This window comes from Labrus mixtus, chromosome 15 (genome assembly GCF_963584025.1).
Source record: "Labrus mixtus chromosome 15, fLabMix1.1, whole genome shotgun sequence".
Lineage (NCBI taxonomy): Eukaryota > Metazoa > Chordata > Actinopteri > Labriformes > Labridae > Labrus > Labrus mixtus.
The window spans coordinates 20,660,473-20,683,612 of record NC_083626.1 but is presented as its reverse complement, the minus strand read 5'-3'; the positions used below and the strand labels follow the sequence as shown (position 1 = coordinate 20,683,612).

The 23,140-nt window shown below is 41.0% G+C and overlaps 2 protein-coding genes across 2 annotated transcripts; one reads left to right on the top strand and one right to left on the bottom strand.

The window, feature by feature from the left end:
- Window positions 1-2,320: 2,320 nt before the first annotated feature.
- Window positions 2,321-5,431, top strand: mipb (major intrinsic protein of lens fiber b). Its single transcript, XM_061057360.1, has 4 exons — window positions 2,321-3,111; window positions 3,388-3,552; window positions 3,817-3,897; window positions 3,990-5,431. Exons 1-4 carry the CDS (start codon window positions 2,752-2,754, stop codon window positions 4,173-4,175), a joined length of 792 nt encoding a protein of 263 aa, XP_060913343.1. The 5' UTR covers window positions 2,321-2,751; the 3' UTR covers window positions 4,176-5,431.
- A 1,776-nt stretch (window positions 5,432-7,207) lies between these two features.
- rbm38 (RNA binding motif protein 38) lies at window positions 7,208-22,871 on the bottom strand. The gene is made up of 4 exons (XM_061057362.1): window positions 22,431-22,871; window positions 20,840-20,963; window positions 19,150-19,204; window positions 7,208-8,700 (listed from the first exon to the last, which is right to left on the bottom strand). The coding sequence occupies exons 1-4, from the start codon at window positions 22,650-22,652 to the stop codon at window positions 8,349-8,351; spliced, it is 753 nt and encodes a 250-aa protein (XP_060913345.1). The 5' UTR covers window positions 22,653-22,871; the 3' UTR covers window positions 7,208-8,348.
- Window positions 22,872-23,140: the final 269 nt, after the last annotated feature.

Below are 23,140 nucleotides of genomic sequence, written 5' to 3'. Positions count from 1 at the left end.
ATTTAGTTGAGTATAGGGTTTCTTTTATAATGTATTTGTTCCTAAAAAAAACCCAACATAAATTCTTCTGTCAAATAAAACACAGATTTACTTCATAAATTCCAACAATATGAGGAGATCTTTTGGGCCCCCATCATAGTTGTTTCATAAGCTTGGTGCTTCATTTAAATGGGCTGCAGGTTTCCCATGCTTGCCTGTCATAAGAGAATTTAAAGTAGTAGCCAATAATGCTGGATCCAGTATCGTTGAGTTCACGTTTGCACATCATTAGAATTTCAAATTGAAATCATGTTGAAAAACACCCTTGTGTCGCCTCGTGTTTGACAGTCTCATTCCATGTTTGTGATTGCTTTGAAATGCTAAAGAGGTCCTGCACCCTCGGTTCAATGATGCTCTTAATTTGCCTAACATCTCTTTCATATATATGCCTGTGTGGTACCTATTCACAATCAAATGAACCTTCATACCTCTAATAGCTCCACACATAGAACACAAGCTTTGTTCTTTAAAATGGACCGTATTGAACGTACGAGCGTGTACACTCTTGTGTGTTTGGATTTGTAAGAGACAGAACTCCATGTTATTACTCAGCCTTTATTTGTATTTGTGGGGTTTGAGTGTAAGTCCCCATCTTTGTCCTTTGTACTGAAATATGTTTTTTTCCCCCGTGTTATTTATCCAAAATACAAAAATAAACTCATGTTTCACATTGTAATGGTTTTATACCCACCTCTCCTCAGCGCCTATCTATTAGTGCTAAGTAATAAACAGTTGTTATGATAAAGAAAATATTTATTGTATATAATTGTTAATATTTGAGTCTATACATGTTTACTTTTTTTGTATTTTACAGTCTAAAAAAAAAAAACTGGGTTAGCAATCTTATCACTAGCTGTGTGATTTGAATACTCATGCAGAGTGCAAGCATACTCAAACATTAACTATTCATACACACAGAGACGCACACACCCACACACTTGCACACATACACACACACACGGTACACAATTACTGCCACATTGCAGCCAGCATTTTGCATTGTGTGTGTTCTTTCTAACATGTATAAAAGGGTGTTAAAACGGCAAGCTCAGCATTCTGCTTTCATCACCCCCTGCCTCGCCTCTCTAACCCCCCCCAAACACATGCACGCGCGCACAAACACACACACACACACACACACACACACACACACACACACACACACACACACACACTTCCACCAACGATGATGTCTCTGGACTGGTCAGCTCTACTGGACCTCCCATTTCCCTAGCTCCTAACACACAGAACTTTCAGGGCTTTGGTCGTACGTCCTTCTGCAAAACACACACATCGACAAATACACTTCCACAAACTGAAAGCGTCCGCAGAGCATCTCCAAGAAGCCCCTTGGAAAAGAATACACACTCCCCGTGTTTTATGAATTCCTGCTTTTCTGAAGTTTTGCTTTTCCACACTTTTCTTGATATGCCAGATAGATTGACTTCAAGACTCAAAAGTCTGAGGGGAATGTCAAGTTCAGGTCTAAGAGCTAACAATCACCTATGCAACAACTTCTCCATTTATATTACATCATAATTAACAGAAGCAACACATGTGTTGAACACTTCTTAGCTACAGCTTTAGCATTGTACATTTCAAGCAATGCTTTGCTAGCTGCTACCTTTTTGTTTTAAATTGATATATGTTTTGTCTCAACGTCTATATGTGGCCCACATGCTTGGGAAAGACAATAGTTTCACAGGGTCAGGCCTTTCAATGTATGGGTCAGTTCAGCGCTGTAAGCTTTGGACACTTCCGTCCGGGGCCCCAACTGTATTATCTGCATGTGTGTATATGTGTATGTGTGCGTGTCTTTGTGCAAGCATGTGTGTTTTGTGTCCTTGTCCATCAGCATTTGTGTCCCTCGATTATGACAGTTTTGATATGCCAACAGATGACATACGCCCCAAAGAAAACTTTCTCCTCTTAGCTTCACTTGCTCTTCTCCAGCAGGCTGTTTTTCCCCTTGTGTCCCACTCCCCAACTTGTAGAGACGAGAAGACGCAATACTTCCTGTTGTCTCTTCATCATAAAACTCTCCACCTCCCACTCATCGATTTACACCTTTTCTCGCTTTATCTGATTCTCTTTTCAGATACACCACCTCTCATTGGGCCTCGGTCTGTTATTGGGGGGGAGGGGGGGGGGCAACGGAGGGGTTAAGTTTGTTTGGTTAAGGGTGTCCAGCACTGCCACCCCCCGCCCTTGGCCCTACAGGGGGATTATGTCGTCACCTGGGGCCCCTAGGGGGGTATTATAAAGCCCCTGTCTGGCCCTCTCCCCTCCGTCAAAGAGGCTAAAAGGTCCACCAGACACTTTGTCTATCCCCTTCTCTACTTGAGAAACACCCCTTTAGCATTGATGCACACCTCCTCTTGACAGCTCATCCCACTTGAGACCTCCACCCTTACTCCCACATTTCATCACACCTATGTCTTTGCAACAGGCAGACAGAGGTGGCAAGCCAACACAGCTAAGTTGACTTTTGTTTTTGTTGATTTGTCTATTGACATTCTAAAATCCTGTTTCATCTCAGAACAGGCTCCGATTTTATTTTTTTGGTCAGCCATACAGCTGACGTACAGGAGGAGATCCTTCATTTTGTTATTTTGGCACTAAAAGAGGACCTTTAAAGGTATAAATTCTCATCCTAATTTGATCTTTGCGATATTTTTTCTTCTTGTGGAGAACATTTGGTGAACAGTCATCATGTGGGAGTTTCGTTCCATGAATTTTTGGCGGGCGGTCTTCGCAGAGTTCTTCGGGACCATGTTTTTTGTATTTTTCGGCATGGGTGCTGCCCTGCGTTGGACCACCGGGCCTCATCATGTCCTTCATGTGGCCCTGTGCTTTGGGCTAGCAGCTGCCACCCTCATCCAGTCCATTGGACACATCAGTGGGGGACACATTAACCCCGCTGTCACCTTTGCTTACCTTGTCGGCTCACAGATGTCTCTTTTCCGCGCCATTTTCTACATGGCTGCACAGTGCCTGGGTGCAGTGGCTGGGGCTGCTGTGCTGTATGGGGTCACACCTGGAAACATGAGGGGCAACATGGCAATGAACACGGTAAGAACTAATTATGGATGTTTCAGAAACAAGTGTAGGATTGTTTGCAAGGTGAGGTCAAAGTTTTTTTTTGTGGGGGTTGGTTTCATCCATGAGTTTCCAATCTTGGTATCAGCTCAGGTCAAATCAATCCAGGTCAACTGTTGAAACTATTGTTAAAACTACTTTAATGAACAAATACCTGAGGTTTAATTGCATCTAATAACTCAAAATGTTTCAGAAATGAAAGAGAAAGTCAGTGATTACAAGCAGAAAATTCCATCTGTGTATCTCTAGCTGCAGCCTGGCATCAGTCTGGGAATGGCCACCACTGTGGAGGTTTTCCTCACCATGCAGCTGGTGGTTTGCATCTTCGCTGTGACCGACGAGAGGAGAAATGGACGCTTGGGGTCTGCTGCCCTTTCCATTGGCTTCTCCGTCACCATTGGCCATCTTATGGGGGTGAGACAAATGCAAACATTGCACTATTATTGCATTAAATATTGTGATAGAAAGCTGTGAAGCTCTAGATTTCCGGAACTTTTAGGACCATTAGCTGTACAACGCTTTAGACAAAAGCGTGTTCTTAATGAATTGTAGATGTCTTATTGAAGCTTGACCAAGGAGAGAACCAAGTGGTAGCAGACCACAATTCCTTCAGATGTTAAATTATATTTAGTAATTTAACAAGAAACTACCATAACAAGACAATCATTTGGGTTGCAGATGTACTACACCGGCGCTGGGATGAACCCTGCAAGGTCCTTTGCCCCTGCTGTGCTCTTCAGGAACTTCTTAAACCACTGGGTAAGACCTGCAATAACAGAAAGAAAGAAAGGATAACCTAACACCGTGTAAACTGCTGATTTAAAAAATAAAACACACAATTCTGCCTGCAGGTGTACTGGGTTGGGCCCATGATAGGAGGTGCAATGGGTGCCCTCTTGTATGATTTCATGCTGTTCCCGCGCATGAGGGGTCTCTCAGAGCGCCTCGCCACACTGAAGGGCAGCCGGCCCCCAGAGAGCGAGACCCAGCAGGACACCCGTGGGGAGCCCATCGAGCTCAAGACACAAGCCCTATAAACCTGCCCCTGCTCCCCTTCTCCGACTGGGGCCCAGGGATGAGGGACAGGGCCCTGAGCTATGCCAGTCCTACCTCCACCGCCCCCCCATGCCTTCACACATCATTGCACAAGACTAACCCAAACACTCGCATGTAAACCAACACATAAGAATTTTGCAATGTAAAACCCGACACACAAACAGATTCAAAACCTCCAAACTGAACAGACAACAAGGCTCCTCTACCTCCAAAAGTCTTCACTCTGTATTCTGAACTGGACATTGTAGTTTTTTTTTCTCTTTTATATATATATATATATATATTTATATATATATATATATATATAAATATATAAATGGTGACCAGAACCATAACCAGCAGCCGCCTTGTCTGCCAAAACCCACCTCCTTCCTCCTCCCAGCAAAGCCTTCATCAGGATCCTGAAATAGAGCAGAGAGGTTTGGGGAGACAGGTGTTGGAAGTGTGGGAGCAGGATTACAGTTATTATTAAGGGATGTGGGTATGATATGAAAAGAGTAAGAGGGCATGGGGCAAGTGAGGGTGGAGAAGAAGTGTGGGGGTTGGGATTTGGGTAAGCTAGAAGGGGCAACACTGGGTTTGTGGTCGTTTCAAGTTGGGTTAGACCAGTGAAGATGGGCATGATTTACATTATTCATCTGATTTATCTCCATTTTAGTTTTGTTTTCTGCACTTCAGACACAAGACGTGGATGTATGATACGATTAGATTTTTCCAGGGTTTCAATATTTTCAACCACTACATTTTATCTGTGGGTTTATGTTTGTGTGTGAGTGTGTGTGGACACTTCTGCAGTTCATATGTGTGAGAGTGAGCGTGTGCATGTGTGCGCCTGCCTGTGCGTATGAGCTTGTTTGCAAGTGAGTGTGTATATGTGTGTATGTGTGTGATCAAGATTGCAGATACAGTACTTTTTATTTCAGTTTATTTTCATTACCGCTCTCCTGTTATGTACTATTAACTTCGTTAATGATGTCAGCAGTTTTAAAGACATGATCAAATCTCTTCCCCTCACTGTGGTATTCGCTATGATTTCATTTTTACATAAAACATCTGCTTCTTTGTGACGAACCAGCGCAACCAAAAAGAAAATGTTGTATCCCAGACTTTGATAGTAGTTCTGTTCATTGCAGACCAGCTGTGCAAGCTTTACATTGAGTCTCCTTTTATTTTTTGATCCTTATTGGGAGCACAAAGTGTTTCAAAACCTTTCAATGAAAATAAACATAAAAACTTGGTACATGGTATGGGTCATTCTTGTTCCTTTTAAAGTTGCATTTGGTGGAGCTGTTGAGCGTGGACAAAATGTGTGCTGCATTTAATAATTCTGACCAGGAGGGGGCGATGAGAGCTCATTTGTGAGCGCATAGTTTGAGACCGAGAGCCTCACTTTCAAATAGTAATGTGGAGCGGAATGTTTTTTAAAAGAAAATTAACTATATAAGTAACAGTGGTTTTCACAGTGGTAAAAAAAATGTAATGCTTGAAGTTTGTAGGGAGAAGTAGTGAAGGGAGGAGATGTTTGGGTACGACAGGGTCCATCCATAGGCGGAATTATACTCATGTTGGATAAGATATGTGGTTAAAACTGACATTTTATGTTTATCTTCCAATTGCCTCTGGTGTTGTTCATTGCAGCTGTGAATGTAACTCACCTCACCCCACCTTCAAGGCCCTGACAAAAAAAAAAATAATAATACGATTTTCTAATTTTAGTTTAGGGTAAACAATTGCATACACAATCAGAAAACAACAATTAATTATTCCTGCTATCAAGTATGGTCTGGGATAGCCTATATATAATTTTCCTCTGTGCCACAGAACTTCTCTGTTGTAAAAAAACAAAAAAAAAACAAAGATAAAAAAAAATCCAAAGATAAAAATATCTCCCAACAAGTAGGCTACATCAATAAGTTTGAGAGCCATTTTTCTATAAACTGCAGCTCATGTCCCATGTATAATTATCGGTTTCGTCATGCAATTTTTCAATAAAAAACATAGGAATATCGCAGGCGTGTTATCTTACATGTTATATGAGTTATGTGATTATCCATTAGCATGGTTTGTATGTTTGAGTCATTGTTTTTCCAGTTCCCGAATATTCAATAACTTTGCAATGAAAACACGTCGTGACAGCCACCATGGCTCTGTCCAATTTTATCAAATAAATTAATTTAGATTTACATGGAATTGTATACTTTGTTTATTAAATTTGAACAAAACAAAGTAAAGAATGATATAATGAAGTGGCAACTTTCTGATTTACCTTGGGGAGGGGGGATATATCTGCCAGGTGGGTAACAGGCACAGACCGGAAGTTACTACTTACAACAAAGAACAAGTCCTAAACAAAAACAGATATAATTATTAATATTATTATTATTTCACAAGTAATCAATAACTTTTTCTAAAAAAAAATGCTTTATTTGAAAAAAATAAGTAGAAATGGCTAACAGCATTGAAAGAGCATTTTAAAAACCTAAAAGTAATGACTAAATAATATAAATAATTTTCTTCAGTCATGGGAATTAATTAACTATCCTTTATCCATTAGCAACTTATTGCTAATGGATAAATTGAAATTGAAAATGTAAATCAATGGATATATTTTCTGATTTTTATTTTGAAAAGAAGGGTGAGAGAAAAGTAAATTTAAAAAAAGTTTTTAAAAAGTTGCCTCAGTTAATTGGTTAACAGATAAAATAGCTATGTAATGCAATACTAACTACCTACATTTACTTTTAAAAACAACTGTTGAACCAGACCACAATAATTGAAATGAAAAAAGTAAGCTAAAATGCTTGAAAAATGACTATTGGATAAAGGACGGAAATAATATCAGAAAGTAATGGATTTTTTTTAATAGCTAATTTAAGTAAGATACAGGCTTGAAATTATCAGCTGAAGACTTAATGTTTTTAAATCTCCAGGCTTCTGCCTTTTAGCAGAGGTTTCCCAGATTTGAACCCCAATGAATTTGTTAATTAATCACACTCAGAGAAAACAAATTGCATGCCTTACTTAGAAATATTCCTTTTATTTTGCATATTTCTTCTAAATGTCATTTGTGGCATTGGTTTATGATGACTAAAGTTATGCCAAAGCACTGTGAACCTCTTGTCATCATTAAAGCATCCGTCTGTATTCTGAGGCTTGGACAACAAAGAAACCACACTGACCAGTACAATGGACTGGAAAAGGAGCTCGGTCCTGACACTGCATTGCTCTATGTCTCTCTCTCACTCACTCAACCACAGACACCAGATACTCTCACACATTTTCAGTGACAACTAACATCTTAACACCTACAAATACACTAACCTGATATGTAAGTTTGCAATTATATTTTCACAAAACCAAACTTTCCCCTATACCAAATCCAAGAGTAACCTGTCAAATAAGCCTCATTAGGGCTATTGTGTTTTAATTTTCTGAGTGTTGTTCAAGCCGAAGTATAACAAAGAAACAACATAGCAGTGTATTCTACCTTATTAAGGGTCGACCTTTATCATTTAAATTGCATATTAATCTAAACTTTGATTATCACTGTGCAATGGCTTGCCAGGAGATAGAAGGAAAATAGGGGGGTGTAAAGAAAATGTTACCCATTTCAAGATGAGAGACTGAATACAAATGATGAACTGAACATGGTACAGAGGGAGTGAGAGATCTCTAAGGCCATAGACAGAAATGTAACCTAAAGAAGAAGGTTATTGGACCAGTGTTTCTGACAGACAAACTAGCTCTCCGCTTGGCTAATATCCAGCATTCAGTCCAGTACCTTTGGAGAACCTGCAGCTGCAGCATCATGTCAGGCATATTTCTTATTGTTTTTACCGAGCCGCTCTCCAGCTGTTTCCAGCCTCAGCACTAAAGTTCAGGCGTATAGGGCAAAATGTCCAGTAGATTATTGTCTCATACTGGTCCCCTACTTCTGACATTTTTGAAAAACATTCAGATTTATGCTGATGACTGTAGCAGTAGAACATTTTCATTAACTATTAAAACAATAATATATATAAAAACAGGAATAAAAGTACTCTCTAAAAGCCCTTTTGATTTAACAAACTCTCTTCTTGGCTATCCAGTCACAGGCCAAGAGTCACATTGTTTTGAATCATCAGTTTGGCAGCTCCAGCTCCACGCAGGGCAGCTCACTGCATGCGGTCAGGCTGGTGCAGTGGGTAATGAAGAAAGGCCTGCGGAGCGGCAGACATAGTGGCGAGTGCAGCTAGAGGAGGGTGGATGGCAGCTGGGGGGGTTGGAGATGTGGTGAGAGCGGGCGCAGTACTGCCCGGGGAAAAGCTGTAGCTGAGGTAGGCACCCGAGGGCGACGGTGAAGAGGTGTAAGGGTACTGCTCCAGTCCTGTGGGGGCATAGTGGCTGTATGCAGAGCTGTAGTCCAGGTAGGGGGAGGCGAGTGCTGCTGCTGTGGGGCTGAGCTGGGACTGAAGGACCAGGCTGGGCTGGAGGAAAGTCTGGGGGTAGACATAATGCTGGGCAAACCTGGCAGACAGAGGAACAAGGTTTAAAACCAAAGAAGTAGCAGTAATTTAAAAACAAGTTCCTCAGCAATAAGTTTGAAAAGTAAATTCAAAATCTTTGTTTTTCAGATTCTCAAAAATAATTTTCCTAGGATTGCAAACTCAACTTCATCTTTTTTTACTGTTGATATATGTATAAAAAGTCACACTTTTTATACACACTCACGCACGCACAACTTGAATCCAACTTCGGCCCTTTGCTGAAATCTGAGTCCTAAAGGCTTCATCCACCTCCTAATTTAAGAGCAATTATCAAAACGGTTCCCTTAAAATAGAGTGCTCCCTTGTGTTGAAGTTTAATTAGCACACTGTCTGCAAATTGTTAAAAAAACAGTTTTTCCCAATTAAATATCACTCATTTCAAAATAAAGCTATACTTGCCTGAAATTCTTTTTTTTTCTCCATAACGTGCTTATACATACACGCACACACACCCACACACACATACAACCTGTCACAACAAATAAAGCATATGAGACTGTTGATACTTGGAGCCATGGTAATAATGAGAGGAAAGGGGGCTCCTCTGTCCTCTTGATTCAGTCATGCCCTTGCCTAAGGCCGCCCACTTAACCTGAACTGCCTCGGCTACATCTGGAAGCAGCAACAGCGATCATATCAGAAGAACTAAGTAAAAACAACACACCGTTACAGTATTTAACACTTACACTCCAGTGATCCGGCCTGAAGTCAAAGCCATTAACCTGGCAGTAACCTTGTCACTGAGTCTGAACAGGTGATCACAGACCTGCTGCTGCTGCTTACCTCTAAACAGAGCGAGAGCAGGGATCAGGTGAGCTTACACAACAAACACAAGGACCAGGCCAGTTTACACCAACCCTAATGTGTACACAACACACACACACACACACACACACACACACACACACACACACACAGACACAGTACACCGGCATGTACAAAATATCTGAAAATATACTCCAGTGCCGATGTGTGAGTCTCAAACTTGTAATACCTAAAATGTATGGGCTTATTTAAGACATTTAAAACCGCCCCTTTCAATGTTATTTTTCTCCTGACAATTTTGTACATTGGCACAAACCATTCAGCCTCAAAACATGAAAAAAAACAATTCAAATTTAATGTATAGTGTAATGTATGTACTTAAAGCATTATGCATTTTAAACAACATGCATGTATAGTAGGTGTGTATCATATACCTTTATACTGTTGATATTCTAGGAAACCCATTAACTGTAACTTTTGTAATTCTACTTTTCATCTTTTCAAGTCAAATAAATGAAATGAAAAGCTCAGGATCTGGACCAAAATGTTCTTTTGATTTCACACTAGTTAATGCTTCAGATGAGTTCAATCATTAGAAACAGGCTTATTAACTTTCTAAAATGAAAATGTAAAGACTGATACCACTGAGTTGATTTCTTTTATACATGATACCAAAAGGCAGAAATTATGCAAAGTAAAATCAAAGACGTGTTGTTCTCTTCACAGTTTTAGTAGAAGCCCTGCTCCCATTATTTTTTATCATTGATATCTTAGCACTTCATATTTACAGGTAGAAATCCTGAAGTTTTTTTTATTATTTTATTTTATTTATTCCTCTAGGGTGAAAAAACAGGGTGTGTCCTTACTCCAAACATGCTATTTTCAAACAATATATGTTAATCTTTAAGGTATACATACTAACCTAAATAACCCTAAAAAAGATAAGGCAGTCATGCAACATTAGATGACACATTTTTTGGGGAAAAAGTACCAAATAATATTATGCAGAGAGAGAGAGATAGAGCACTGTGTTGCTTTTAAAGTCTCTTGCTGTGATGTTGAAGTGGGAATCAGATGAAGTGATCAACATCTTTATCAACACCTCTTTTCTCACATTTTGATATTGGCAGCTCTAAAATCAAATGACACTGTTAAGGCAATTTTGGATGAGTGAATCAAAAAAGAAAGCGTTAGAGAAACACAATAAATCAGCGTCTCTAACCATTTTATATCACAGGGAAGTGATATTGGTCGTTAATATGGGTGTGCTGATTGCAATAAATCAAACAGCATCCTCGGACTGACAATGACAGTTTGACTTTACACAGGGTAACATAAGTGTTGTATAGGCTACTTACTTTTAAAACATCCATTCACAACAGCACACTCAAAAGTCTTCCAGCACAATACTGTCTTAAAATGGTTTGTAGTGTGGAGTCGGGATGCAGCTTCACAAATGACATTGTAAAGTTCCTGAAAATTATGTATCCAGGGTATTTTCTAAAATTGCTTTACATATTGGTCATCTTCCTGTCTTGATCATTGTTGTATGTTGTCAGACTGGGTTAAAGGATGCACAGTATGCACACAAACCCAGAACTGTGATCACATTTTGATTCAAATTTTGCAAATTTCTGATTTCTGATAAGCTTCTTCCAGAAGAAAAAAACCCCCAAAAAACCCAAATAAGACAATATGTGTGATTTCATCTGTAGTGTTTAGCAGACACTTGTGTGTAAACATAGGACCCCACCAGTAATACAGGGAAGCCTATTGATAGCATAGGTTTTTTCGGGGGCCTAGGCTTTGCCGAGAACGCAGCGCCATGACAAAGATAAAACATGCTGCCTAATGATAATAAACAACATGTAACGTCAAAGCACAGCTGAAGCTAATAATCTAAAGTGTATCTCATCTCTCCTCACTCGCGCTCCCTCCGTATCTCCCAGAGCAGAAGTGCAGTGTCATTCCCACGGCTGTGTGCCGCTGCCTTCTGGCCTGCCAGCCTGTGCACCCGCCTGACTGATCTAATGTGACAGCGGCATCGTACGAGAGGGAGATGCGCCTCGCCTCTTTCCTCCCTGTGCTTGGCATCATCTCTGACTGTCAAACACACATGTATACACACACACACACACACATACATACACACTCCTACACACACAAGGAGGGTGTAAACAGACATGCAGGCACACACTCTTAACACTAACACGCAGACAAAAGTGAGCATGCAAGAGGAAACGATGTTACAAAGACACACTTAACAGGTTGAGTGAAGTCCTGTAGTCAGTTAAGCAGCTTAGAAGAGGATGTGGATATGTGTGCGTGTGTGTGTGTGTGCGTGTGTGCGTGTGTGCGTGTGTGCGTGGTGAGTGGGGGCTAATTGGTGCAGCTGCATGGGTGTACGCTCACTAACAGACCCATGAGAGCAGAATAACCTCCACCGACTCTCTCCTCTCTCTGGGTTTACTCCCTCTCAGAAGGCTTCCTCTGCACTCCCCCTCACTGTCCCTCCTCTAAACCACGCAGCGGGATTAAAGCGATATGATGTACTGAGTAGAAGAAAAAGAAGAACAAAAAAAAAAAAAAAAAAAAAACATCTGCATTTTTTTTCTTTTCCTTTTTTTAGGGTCAAGGTCGAGACTCCTTGGGCGAGGAGTGAGCGTGAAGGAGAAGGATCAGCCATCATATCCATCACGCCTCAAGACAAACATTGCTTTTAATAGTTCAGATCAGGGATGTAAGGAGGGTGAGTCAGTCAGAGAGACAAGCACACACGTCTGTGGAGCACCCACATATATGACCCTGTGTCCTCCTCCCCCAATAAACACACACACACACACACACACACACACACACACACACACACACACACACACACACACACACACACACACACACACACACACACACACACACACACACACACACACACACACACACACACACACACACACACACACACACACACACACACACGCACACACACACAGCTAGAGGGAGGGTGGGAGATAGAAAGGCCAGCATCAGCACTGGACACTCAGCTCTAATGTTAGCAGACACCGAGACATTTCAATGAATCTATGAATACAAATACAGCTGCGTGATACAGAGAAAATGTTCATTCAGTGACTTGTTTACTCGATATCATCACGGCAGCGTAAGTGATTATCATTACAAATCGTTGTAGTTTGTACGAGTTGCAAGAGTAAAGAATACAAAGAAGAGATCATGTTTGCAATTCTAATAATCTCAATAATGTAACTTTCTCTTGTTGCATCCAACAAGCTCTTATAAATTATATTACCTATCGCGCCAACAAGAAAATAACCAAGAAACAGAGCAGGACTTCCATTTAGATTATTCCTATGCATTTGTTTATCAAATATCTGCAGCTGTGTGACAGTAACAATCAGTCTAACTGATTTTACAAGTATTTTCTTTTTAAATATATAACAAGAGTTTAACACGCATTATAATAAGCGCAAGCATTTATAAAAGAGCCCGACCAATTGATCGGCCAGTCGATAATATTGGCCGCTATTATTGCAGTTAGAAATCCTGAAGTTGTGTCTCGCACAATCTGCAACCTGTATTTTAATACTGGTGTTTTATGCTCTATAAATTCATCTTCAGGGCATTCATGCAGCTTATATAACCCGAAAGAAGATACAGCAGACATGTCTCCTGAGAAGTCACATTTCCAGCAAAAAAACTACAGAGCACCGGTCTGTAAGGCTTTGATAGCTGTGACTAAGACTTCATGAGATGCCTGTGTTGATGCTATGTGTGTGTGTGTGTGTGTGTGTGTGTTATAAAGATGTATTAGACCTATTTCCAGGTATGTTATACTGTGATATCAGTCACTCATAAACGGTTTATACAGCTGTTACAGTTGCTGGCAAGTCATGAATAAAAACTTAAAATAGAGGAACGGCAGTTGAGTGAGGCGTTGAAAGTCAAAACTAAAAAGGTTCCAGCGCTGAAAAAAGAATGCAGATCAAAATGTGTCATCTTTTAACAGACAATTTAAAAAAAAAAGTAGATCTGTATGTGCTATGATAAGCTTCCAACGTGAGCTTTTTAAAATTGTTTTTCAAATGAGGGCCTTTCTTATCGACAGAATGGCTTCTCCTAATTGGGTCCCAGGGTACGAAAATTAACACCTGAGGACTCCTTGCATACCTAAACCCCCTGACAGAAAGAAAGTGAAATGTACAGCGTGAGAAGAGAGGAGAATTGGAGGATTATTACGAGTGGGAGGCAGGCAGCCAAATAAGGAACAGTGGAGGATTCAAAACGAAAGGTGATGTAGAGAGAAAATAGTCTACCCAACAGATCAAGTATTTAAGAGTCGACATGTCACTGCCCACAGAGGTTGTGTTATAATTCTCTGATGTCTCCATGCAGGAACATTTTTTACTCGACCTTTACGCATTTCAAACACAAAAGCCAGCTCACATAGCACCAGCCCTAAAGCGTCACTGAATCCAACCACAACTACACCCAGCCACAGGTGTGATGCTTGTCTCTGTGACCCCCTCCTCCCCTCCCTCTTCCTCCCTTCCTCCATGTTGTGTTACACTTCTTCAACAGGAAGCGCCCCCCCCCCCCCCTGCAGTCCCTCTCCTTCCTCTCCTTTTCTCTCTCTCAGAAAATAAAAAGCAGAAAAAAATGACTTTTACTTCTGCCAAGCTCCGATGTTGGGTGCTAAAGGCAGACATCAGGCAGCCATGGGCGACAGATGTACCCCCCCTCCCTTGAATGTGAACGTCCTTCTCCTCCTCCCCGCCCCCCCCAACTCAGCTATACCTCAAAGCCACATTTGGCATCAGCCTGTCCTCTGTTCTCTTAAAACTTAAAGCAAATACACTCGAGTAGCAGACAGAACAAATATACACAGAGTGCAGGGTGACACAGCACTGCTTTGTTTGATTTGGTCTTTTGTTATTTGCTGTTTGTGTGTCTGTGTTTGTGTGTGTGTGATGAACCCCAAAGCCCCCCAAAAAGCAACAAAAAAGAACCACAAACAAATGAGGGAAATGAAAGGAAAGGTTCAAAATGTTGCTTCATTTTTTCACTTTTTAAGGTCAAAATACTGCAAGCCTGTAGCTTAAGCAAGGGAACCTTTAAAGATGACTAATTAACATGTTGTTTGTTTAATCAAAACCCAACTGGGTAATTACTGAACGCTGGAATGATTACAGAATCCCCCCCCTGGGGATTAATAAAGTATTTCTGATTCTGATAAGAAGATTGTAAGACAAACATAATGGTAATCCAACAATCGTTTTTGGACCAAAAATGTGTGATTTTTTAAAAATTGTTTGTAATGTTAACAAAAACATTGAATAGTGAAGCTTTGTGCTCATGGATGCTGTGATGCACATTTTTCTCTTTTGGCTGACATTAAGAAAGAAAGCTGGAACCGATCCCAGCAGTCAAGGGGGCGAGAGGCAAGATACACCCTGGACTGTTTGCCAGTCAATCACAGGGCTGACATACAGAGACAGACAACCAGCCACACACTCATTCACACCTACGGGCAACTTAGTCACCAATTAACCTAACGAGCATGTCTTTGGACTGTGAGAGGAAGCCGGAGTACCCGGCTGAAACCCACGCATGCACAGGGAGAACAAGCTCCACACAGAGAGGCTCCTGTCCGACGGGGATTCACACCAGGAACCTCCTCGTCGTGAAGCAAGAGCTGCACAACAAACGTGCAGCCCCTACAATTTTGTGCTAACCTAAAATAATCAGAATAAGGCTTCATATTCCTATGCGAAATAGCCGCGTATGGTTTTTCTAATCTCCCTCTTAGCAAGAAAGCCAATCATCATATCATCTTAAACTATTTCTTAGAGGTTTTCTATTGGTTAGATATGTATGATTCAATGGCTCTTGATAAGTGTTGATAAAAATTTCAGCTTTTTGCGTGGGTTAAATATCAATGTGTGTTTGTCCTGTTAACTCCCATAAATTGACCCAGATCAGTTCCATGTGCTACACTCGATTTAAAACAAGGGAATAACTGTAATCAGACAACCTGCATCATTTAAGAAAAAATGGGTCAGCACATGCCTAGTCATTTTCTCCTGTAGTTTTTTAAGCTGCACAGGCCTGTGTGAAACCATGGCTATATCTTGAAGATGTTCCTAAAATAAAAGTCCTTCACTTTGCCAAGAGATGTCTTGAACTGACTGCAGTCATACTGATCATGTCAAAGACACATCTCGCTTCAGAGCAGAGAGATATGAACAGAGCAGATGTGTCCTTTTCAAAACCAACCAAATCTGAAATACAAAGACTTGACATGTGAGGGTGATTCCTTATTTAAACATGTTTATATCTTATGTGTAATTTTAATCTATATCCATGAGGTAAATATTACCTAAGATCTCCTTTAGACAAGCAGGAGACTAGGATTTGTTGGCTGTTCAATTATCATGATCGAGAGAGACAAATAACAACAGTGACAGTAATTTAACACTGAGCTAGTTTCCTGTTTAGAAAAAAAAATCTGTCACTGAATCAGACAAGCACCTTGCAGCTGTGATGTACTGAGATCTCCTGAGGTTAAAGACGTTGCAGGAATCAGTATCACTTCTTCTTCTTCAACAGATTTCCCCCTCAAAACACAGACACAACGAAACTGAGCAAGGTTCACTGGATGCATCAGAAAGGGGGTGTTTGGTTTGATTTATAATTTCAGCTTGTGCAGATTGTAGAGGATTGAAATCAGAATAGAAAATTGATATCGATACTTTAAATTCTGTAGTGAAGATCGAACTATAAAAAAAAACCCACACTGGTTGCCTACATTTTTTTCTAGTGATAGGGGATTTTCTTCTTTTATCTTTTTTTTAAGTCATTGTTCATTGAATATCTTCGTGTTTTACTGTTGTCCAGCTGAACCTAGCTATCCTTACATATTATCTTACTTTTTTTTATCATGATTATTTTTTATATACTGTATTCAGCAACAGGGCTTTTTAAAATGAAAACCCCAATGGTGATGACAAATGATAAAAAATAATAATGAAGAGCATTTTACACAGAGACAAAATGAAGATTTCTTTACAGCACCACATCATATAAAAGCTTTATAAGATTTCACTGACACATTTGTAAAATAGATATTGGTTTTCTTTCCCTAAATAGAATTTGCATAGCCTTTTTTTTTACACCTTAACCCCCAAATCAAAGATGACAAACAGCCTTTTATTCTTCCTTTCCTTCTCTTCATTTTACAAATGAGCCATCAAATCTGAAACCAGCCACATAGTGACAACCAAACCATGATTTTATCTGTATTCATACAATTTGTAACAGTTAGCATCTGTTATTAACTCAATTCTTGAGTTAGCATATTTCTACACTGTCCTAAAAAACGTGGCACCTTTTCTAAGAGTTTGCCTTTCCGGTGTGTTAGTTATCCGTTGTGTAAGCTGATGTTGTTTTTTTGTCTCTCTTGTGCCAGTTTTGCGAGGTGTCAAAGCTGCGTCTCTTCCTAGAAACAGAGATTTCAAGAGGCTGACTGCCTCCGCCTTCACCGCAGGAGACTTTCAATCAACCAACCATCACTCATTCATCGACTCATCTGGGTCAGCCTCAATTCCCTCATCGCTCATTCAGAAATTGAAGGATGCAATATTAATAGCACTCTGAACAGTTGAGGTTTTTAATGGACTTTTCTGCAGCTGCGGGATCACAACGAGTCTTCCTGTAGAAAGCCAGTGTGAAAAGATCTTTTTTTAAAACACTACATCATGGGTACTCCTTTATTAAATATAGAAGATCCACTCCTTTTGTTAACCAGAGACCAAATATTGTTCCACTTTAAATCCAGGTACTCTTTACATTTTTGTTCATAAAAGGCCTGCAAACCAAACAGCTATTCTCGTCTTTATCACCTAAACACACTTTAAAATCTGAATATCTGAGTCAAGTCTGTGTCCAAAAGTCCCAACATGAAGCTGCACAACGTTACTGCTTTGGGAATGACTCATCCTCCATGTTTCACTGAGGATCTGAGTCATGTAGGGTTGTTTGAATGCTCAAAGTGAAACTCATTGAGACAGTTTGAGGAGGCATGACAGCTGCCACATGTGGATCACAGGGAGTTTTTACCTTTCTTACTTTACACTGTATGAATGTGATATCATTGTTTTAATTTTCATTGAGTGCACTCAATCCAATCCTCTGATTTAAACCGAGCACGTAGAAACAAGAGGAACATTAGCTGCAGCTTTGCTAGCAGCCTCTACTAGAGCTCTGTGTTGACGTACTGTTTCATAAGCAAAAATGAAACTCCTGAAGTTTGGTTTGAATTGATTTAATTTTAAATGAAATATATAAAACCTTAAAATGTTTGATGGGGAAACAAGGATAGCTTAAACTAACATTAGCTACTACTGCTAGCTCTCGGCTAGTATCATACTGTTACAACAGATCTAGTAACAGCCATCGTTTCAGAACTGTAGTGTACTGTTCAGGAGAAAAGGAAACGAGTTAGATTTGAAATTGAAAATTACGCTCAAAGGTTCAAAGATGCTGAGCTTCGCCTTAAAAAATTATGGCATCAGATTGATGTGTTGAGTGCAAATTCATCAAAAACTGCCTACGGCATATTCACCAGTCTTGGTGACATTTCTGATACTACGTAGTATGAGTATCACAGAAACTCAAAGTTATTGTCATCACTGATAACTGGTTATTCTCTTGCATATTCATTTTATCGATTACATTTTTAGTAAAAGTATTTACTGTAGCCCAACAAGAAGTATTTACGTTGCTCGTTTAAGCGGTAAAGCAGTCTTAACCCCATAGCAGATCCCTTTACTGTCATAAAGGTCAAAAGCATGCAGCATTTCCTCACACAAAAGATGGAACCAGCCATTGTTTGAAAATGTGATCGAATGAGTCAAAATCCTTAGCTCTTATAACAATGCTGTATCATGCACATAAACATTGCCTTGAAGCAGATTCACGGATCATTGCAGTCCAATAAGGTCTCGCGAGCTGAATTCATAGTCAAGTTGTGCCTTAATGGGTTACGGATGTAGGCTACTCTGCAGCTTAGGTGCACCTGATATAACCAGAGATATTAAACTGACATGAACCGCATGTCTCTGGGTTAAAAAAGAAAAAGAAACGACACACTATGTCAGCAGTGTGTGTGTGTGTGTGTATGTAAGAGTGAGTCTATGTGTGGAGGAAAGAGAGAAGGGATGCAGGGAAGTTTTACTAAACGGCTTGTTGCCTCAGTGAAGCCCAGGTCATGCGTGAGTGAAATCCAGAATTGAGCTTCTCATGTGTTTAATGGACCAAAAGGAAGAAAGAGAGAGAGAGAGAGAGAGACAACAGAAGATGAAACGAAAAAAACAATGTAAACATACAGATGTTACAGTGCTGCAAGGTTTAAACAGGCATCAGTGAGGCTGTGGTATTTTTTTTTTTTCTGTCTCTCTTCACACTTTATAGTGTGGCACTAACTACCACAACCCAAGCTGAGAGCAAGATCAAGAGCAAGAGCAAGAGCAAGAGCGAGGGCTCCCAGATGTCAAGGACGGAGGAGTGAAAAGTATTGTGTTGGAGTAGGTGGCAGGTGAGAGAAAAAGAGAGAGGTGGAAATGGAGGTATTGATTGTTCTCCGTCTTACCCGTATTGCCTCTGAGCCCACGTAGGGTGGACTTGCTGAACTCCAACAGAGAGACCTGCAGACAGAGAGAGAACGAGAGGCGTTGAGAAGGAGGGGGATTTTAGCTCTTCCTCTCTGTCTGTTTGTGTCAGATGTTAGCATGTAAAATACAGGGGTATCAGACACCAACTGTTATTCCGCCAGCACACACACACACACACACACACACACACACACACACACACACTCAAGCTCTGCACAAATAATGATGCACTCTACTGCACACAAACATCTGTGACCTCGCTGCCTCCAGAGTTCATCAGGAATCAGCTGAGTCTGAGTAAGAAAGGAGAATCTTCTCCTCCTCTTCCTCCTCTCAGACATAATTTCTTCACTCCTCCAGCTTTTCATTCCTCTATTCTTCCCCTCTTTGACAGCATTCCCCTTTTGTGCAAACGTACATCTTAATGCACAGTCCTTTGCAGGGACAAAGAGGACACAGTTTTTTTTTTCTTGCTCCCTACAGTCCCATCCCCTCCTTGCTCTTTTTATTCTCTCACACACAATAACAAAATACCAAGCGCTGCCATCTCCCATCGGCTGCATGCTTGGGAGAGCTGTGTCGCAGTTGCTGGCCCGGAATAAGGACACATAGTCAGTTGTTGTTGGCGTCGCTGTTTGTCAATCACACCTACACTCGACAGTATTGCAGCCAGCGAGCTTCTGATGGAGGAGAGAGGGCAGAGCAGCTGTCAGGGTTTGGTGTGCACAAAGACATCGGAGGGGAAGCATGAAGCATGTGTGTGCTGGTGTCTAAAGCTGAAAAAGCCTCGGGGCAGAAAAGCTGTGCATTAAATTAAATACACAACGAGTGAATGTATGTTAGGAATGAGCAGAGACAGTGGGCTCACAGTAAGAAAGCAGTGGTTTTGTGTGTTTATAGCCAAATAACCTCAAATGTGTTGATCATTTTACAGATTTTTAGATTGATTTTCATGCAGCCTTGGGTTCATATTCATTTCAATGCAGCATGAAAACCATCACACTTGAGATCCGTCAACAGTGACTAAAGACTGATAGATTCCTAATTCATCTCTGGGGAATATTTGCAATAACATGACATCCAAGTTGCTTTCCTTCAATTCCTTCAAGCTGAAATCTCCCAGACAACAAAAAGTACTATTTATCTGATATCTGACAGAGAGTCATACAGTGACCACAAAACACAGACAACTTTGGGTTACCTCTTGTGAACTACAGTTTTTGGATGAGTTCCTGGAAGCAATTAGCTACCTGGGAGCAACTCATTACACAAAATTATGAAAAACTGTCTGATATGAAGAAATAATTATAGGGCTGACTTAATCAATTCCGCATCATGGACAATGAGTCTTGCACCTTTATTGCACAGCAAAGAATAGTACAAAACAAAATCTTATATTTACTCCTTAGGATCATATGCTTAAATTTATCTTTTAAGCTTCCCTGCAGACATTATCACCTTTTAATGTGTTTTAAGGAAATATTTAGCTTTTCTAAAAATTGAAACCACATACATGACCTGATTATGAAGATTTACATCTTCAGCAGGAGCTTATGTCTTCTGACGGGGGTTTCTTTACTATAAATAAAGTAGACCAGCATTTTCCTGCAAGTTACCTCAACCATTTAGTTGATCCTGTATGTTTCAGCTGTGATCTTTCATACTTACTCGTCTGTGAGCTGCGAGGCTTTGCTCCAAGGTACGCCAGGTTCACGTTGGCCTTCCTGCCGTCAATTATTGGGTTTGCGTCTTTGCACGCCCGCTCTGCTGCCCCCCTGTCCACCATGGTCACCTGTTGACATTGTCATAACATGTTATACTAAATCCCTCTGGTAAACTCATCATTGCATGTGAAAGCTTCTCTATGCAGCGATGATGGAGTGATTCCAACATGACTTGCTCAGATGAAGCAACAGAGCCCAGAGCAGGGTGGCCCCTGAGGTCGCTTCTGCCCTAGTCTCTCCTCGAATGATTCAACCGTTTTGCTAAATACACAGTGAGAGAGTGAGTCCGCTTCATTACTACAGCCATTATGGAGTTTTATACTTCCGTTGGAGATCATGTAGGAGGCAGATTTGGCCTTTTATCAGACTGAGCTGCCAAGGATGAGATGTTTGAGTCTACCTTGAGGGAGTGAGGTGAGGAGTGGGCAGAGCGCGCAGTGGGAATAGAGATAGTGAAGGTTAGAACACACGCAGGGAAGACACTTTTGATTTATGGAGGTAAAGACTACACCGTCGCAAATAAAAGTGACAGTGAAATCAAAACTGACACACTTGCTTTCATTTTGCAGCATCAGACTCTGGACTCTTGTGCAAACAGAGGCGGCGCACAGTTTGAGATCAGCACGGTACAAGAAGCTACAGCGGGGCATTAAAACCGCTGAGGGAGAGTCAGGGATGACACGATCACGCTGTCCCAGAGCAGACAACACAACACAACACAACACAACACAGTGGTCACCATAGTACATTGGCTCACTGGCCAAACAAGAAAATAGGTTATTTGAACTCCTTAAGTCTAAAACATATTTTCTCCTTTCTCCTTGACACAAACTTAAAGTAAACCTGGCAGCGAGAGAGAAGGGGGGGGGGGGGGGGGGGGGGGGGGGCTGCATGGGAGGAAGACAGAATGAAACTACTGCAGTCTTATCTTACATAGCCAGCTGACATGTCACACCTCTGTGACCAAGAATCCCCCCCCCCTTCTCTCAATCTCTCTCATATCAACAGAGCAGAAAGACAAACATCTGTCCAAAGATAGACCAGCTTATTACCAGCTCAAGTGTATCCCTCTCTCCCTCTGTGTGTGTGTGTGTGTGTGTGTTTATTTACTGTACTTGTAGTATGTGTGTACTTTGGGGCAGCACAGATAATTGATGACACACTTATAAGAAATAATCTGCCTCTCATGCTTCAAGCATGTGACTGCAACCATCAGACATCGCTTATTTTTTCTGCCTGCTGCTGGGAGACACTGTGCGAGTATCTGTGACGTGGGTGTCTATATCTATAGCCTCCATTGAACAGAAACGAAACCATAAGCAGTTAATACTATCCAGGAGGTTAATAAAAAAAAACAAAAGCACAAACAAGAATAGATATAAAGTGGCTTTAAAGTCATTATATGGTGAAGCAGACGTTTAAGGAGACTTGAATGTCAAATCAGATCGGCAGATAAAAACCTTAATTAAAAACACAAAGGTCTGCGACTTTTAAATTCTACCAGAAAGTAGAAACCTTGTTTTAAATTCACTCACAAAGCCGTATCCTCTGGACTTGCCCGTCTGTTTGTCAGTGATCACCACCGCCTCGTCGATGTCCCCGAAACTCTCGAAATATTTCCGAAGTGAAGCGTCGTTGGTGTGATAAGGCAGCCCGCCGACAAAGATCTTGGTGTAGGTCGTATCTTTCTCCATGGTGGGGTGCATTATTTCCAACGGAACCCCGACTAGCTGACCTAAAAACAGCTGCGAACTCATGCGGCTTGGAGAACCAGATAAAGACAAAGAAAAACAAGAAAGCAGCAGGACAACTTTACGCTCCTTGTACAAGGAGACTATAAAAGCGAGAAGAGCGCGTCCATGGCCAAACCACCAGTATCCAGTTGCCTCACATACAGCTCCTGGATGTGCAATCCTCCTGACAGGTGTCTCTGAACCTCATGTCTCCTGTCCCGAAGAAGAAAAAAAAAACAGTGTTTAAGCTGTGGTGGGCGCGTCTTACATGCGCCCACTCCGCGATTGCTCCAATAGACGAGCGGTGCGTCCTTTCCATCGGCGCACCCCGCCTCCTGCTCCACCCTAGTTGGATGCACACACCCAGGAAACCCCCACTGTCAGACTGACGGGGCTGAAATACTTTCACAACTCCAATCCAAAGAACATTTGGATCACTTCAGCTGCAAGGAGCTGGCGTCTAATGTATTTTGACATTGGAGGGTTCACTGAGATTTATTAATTTTGCATGC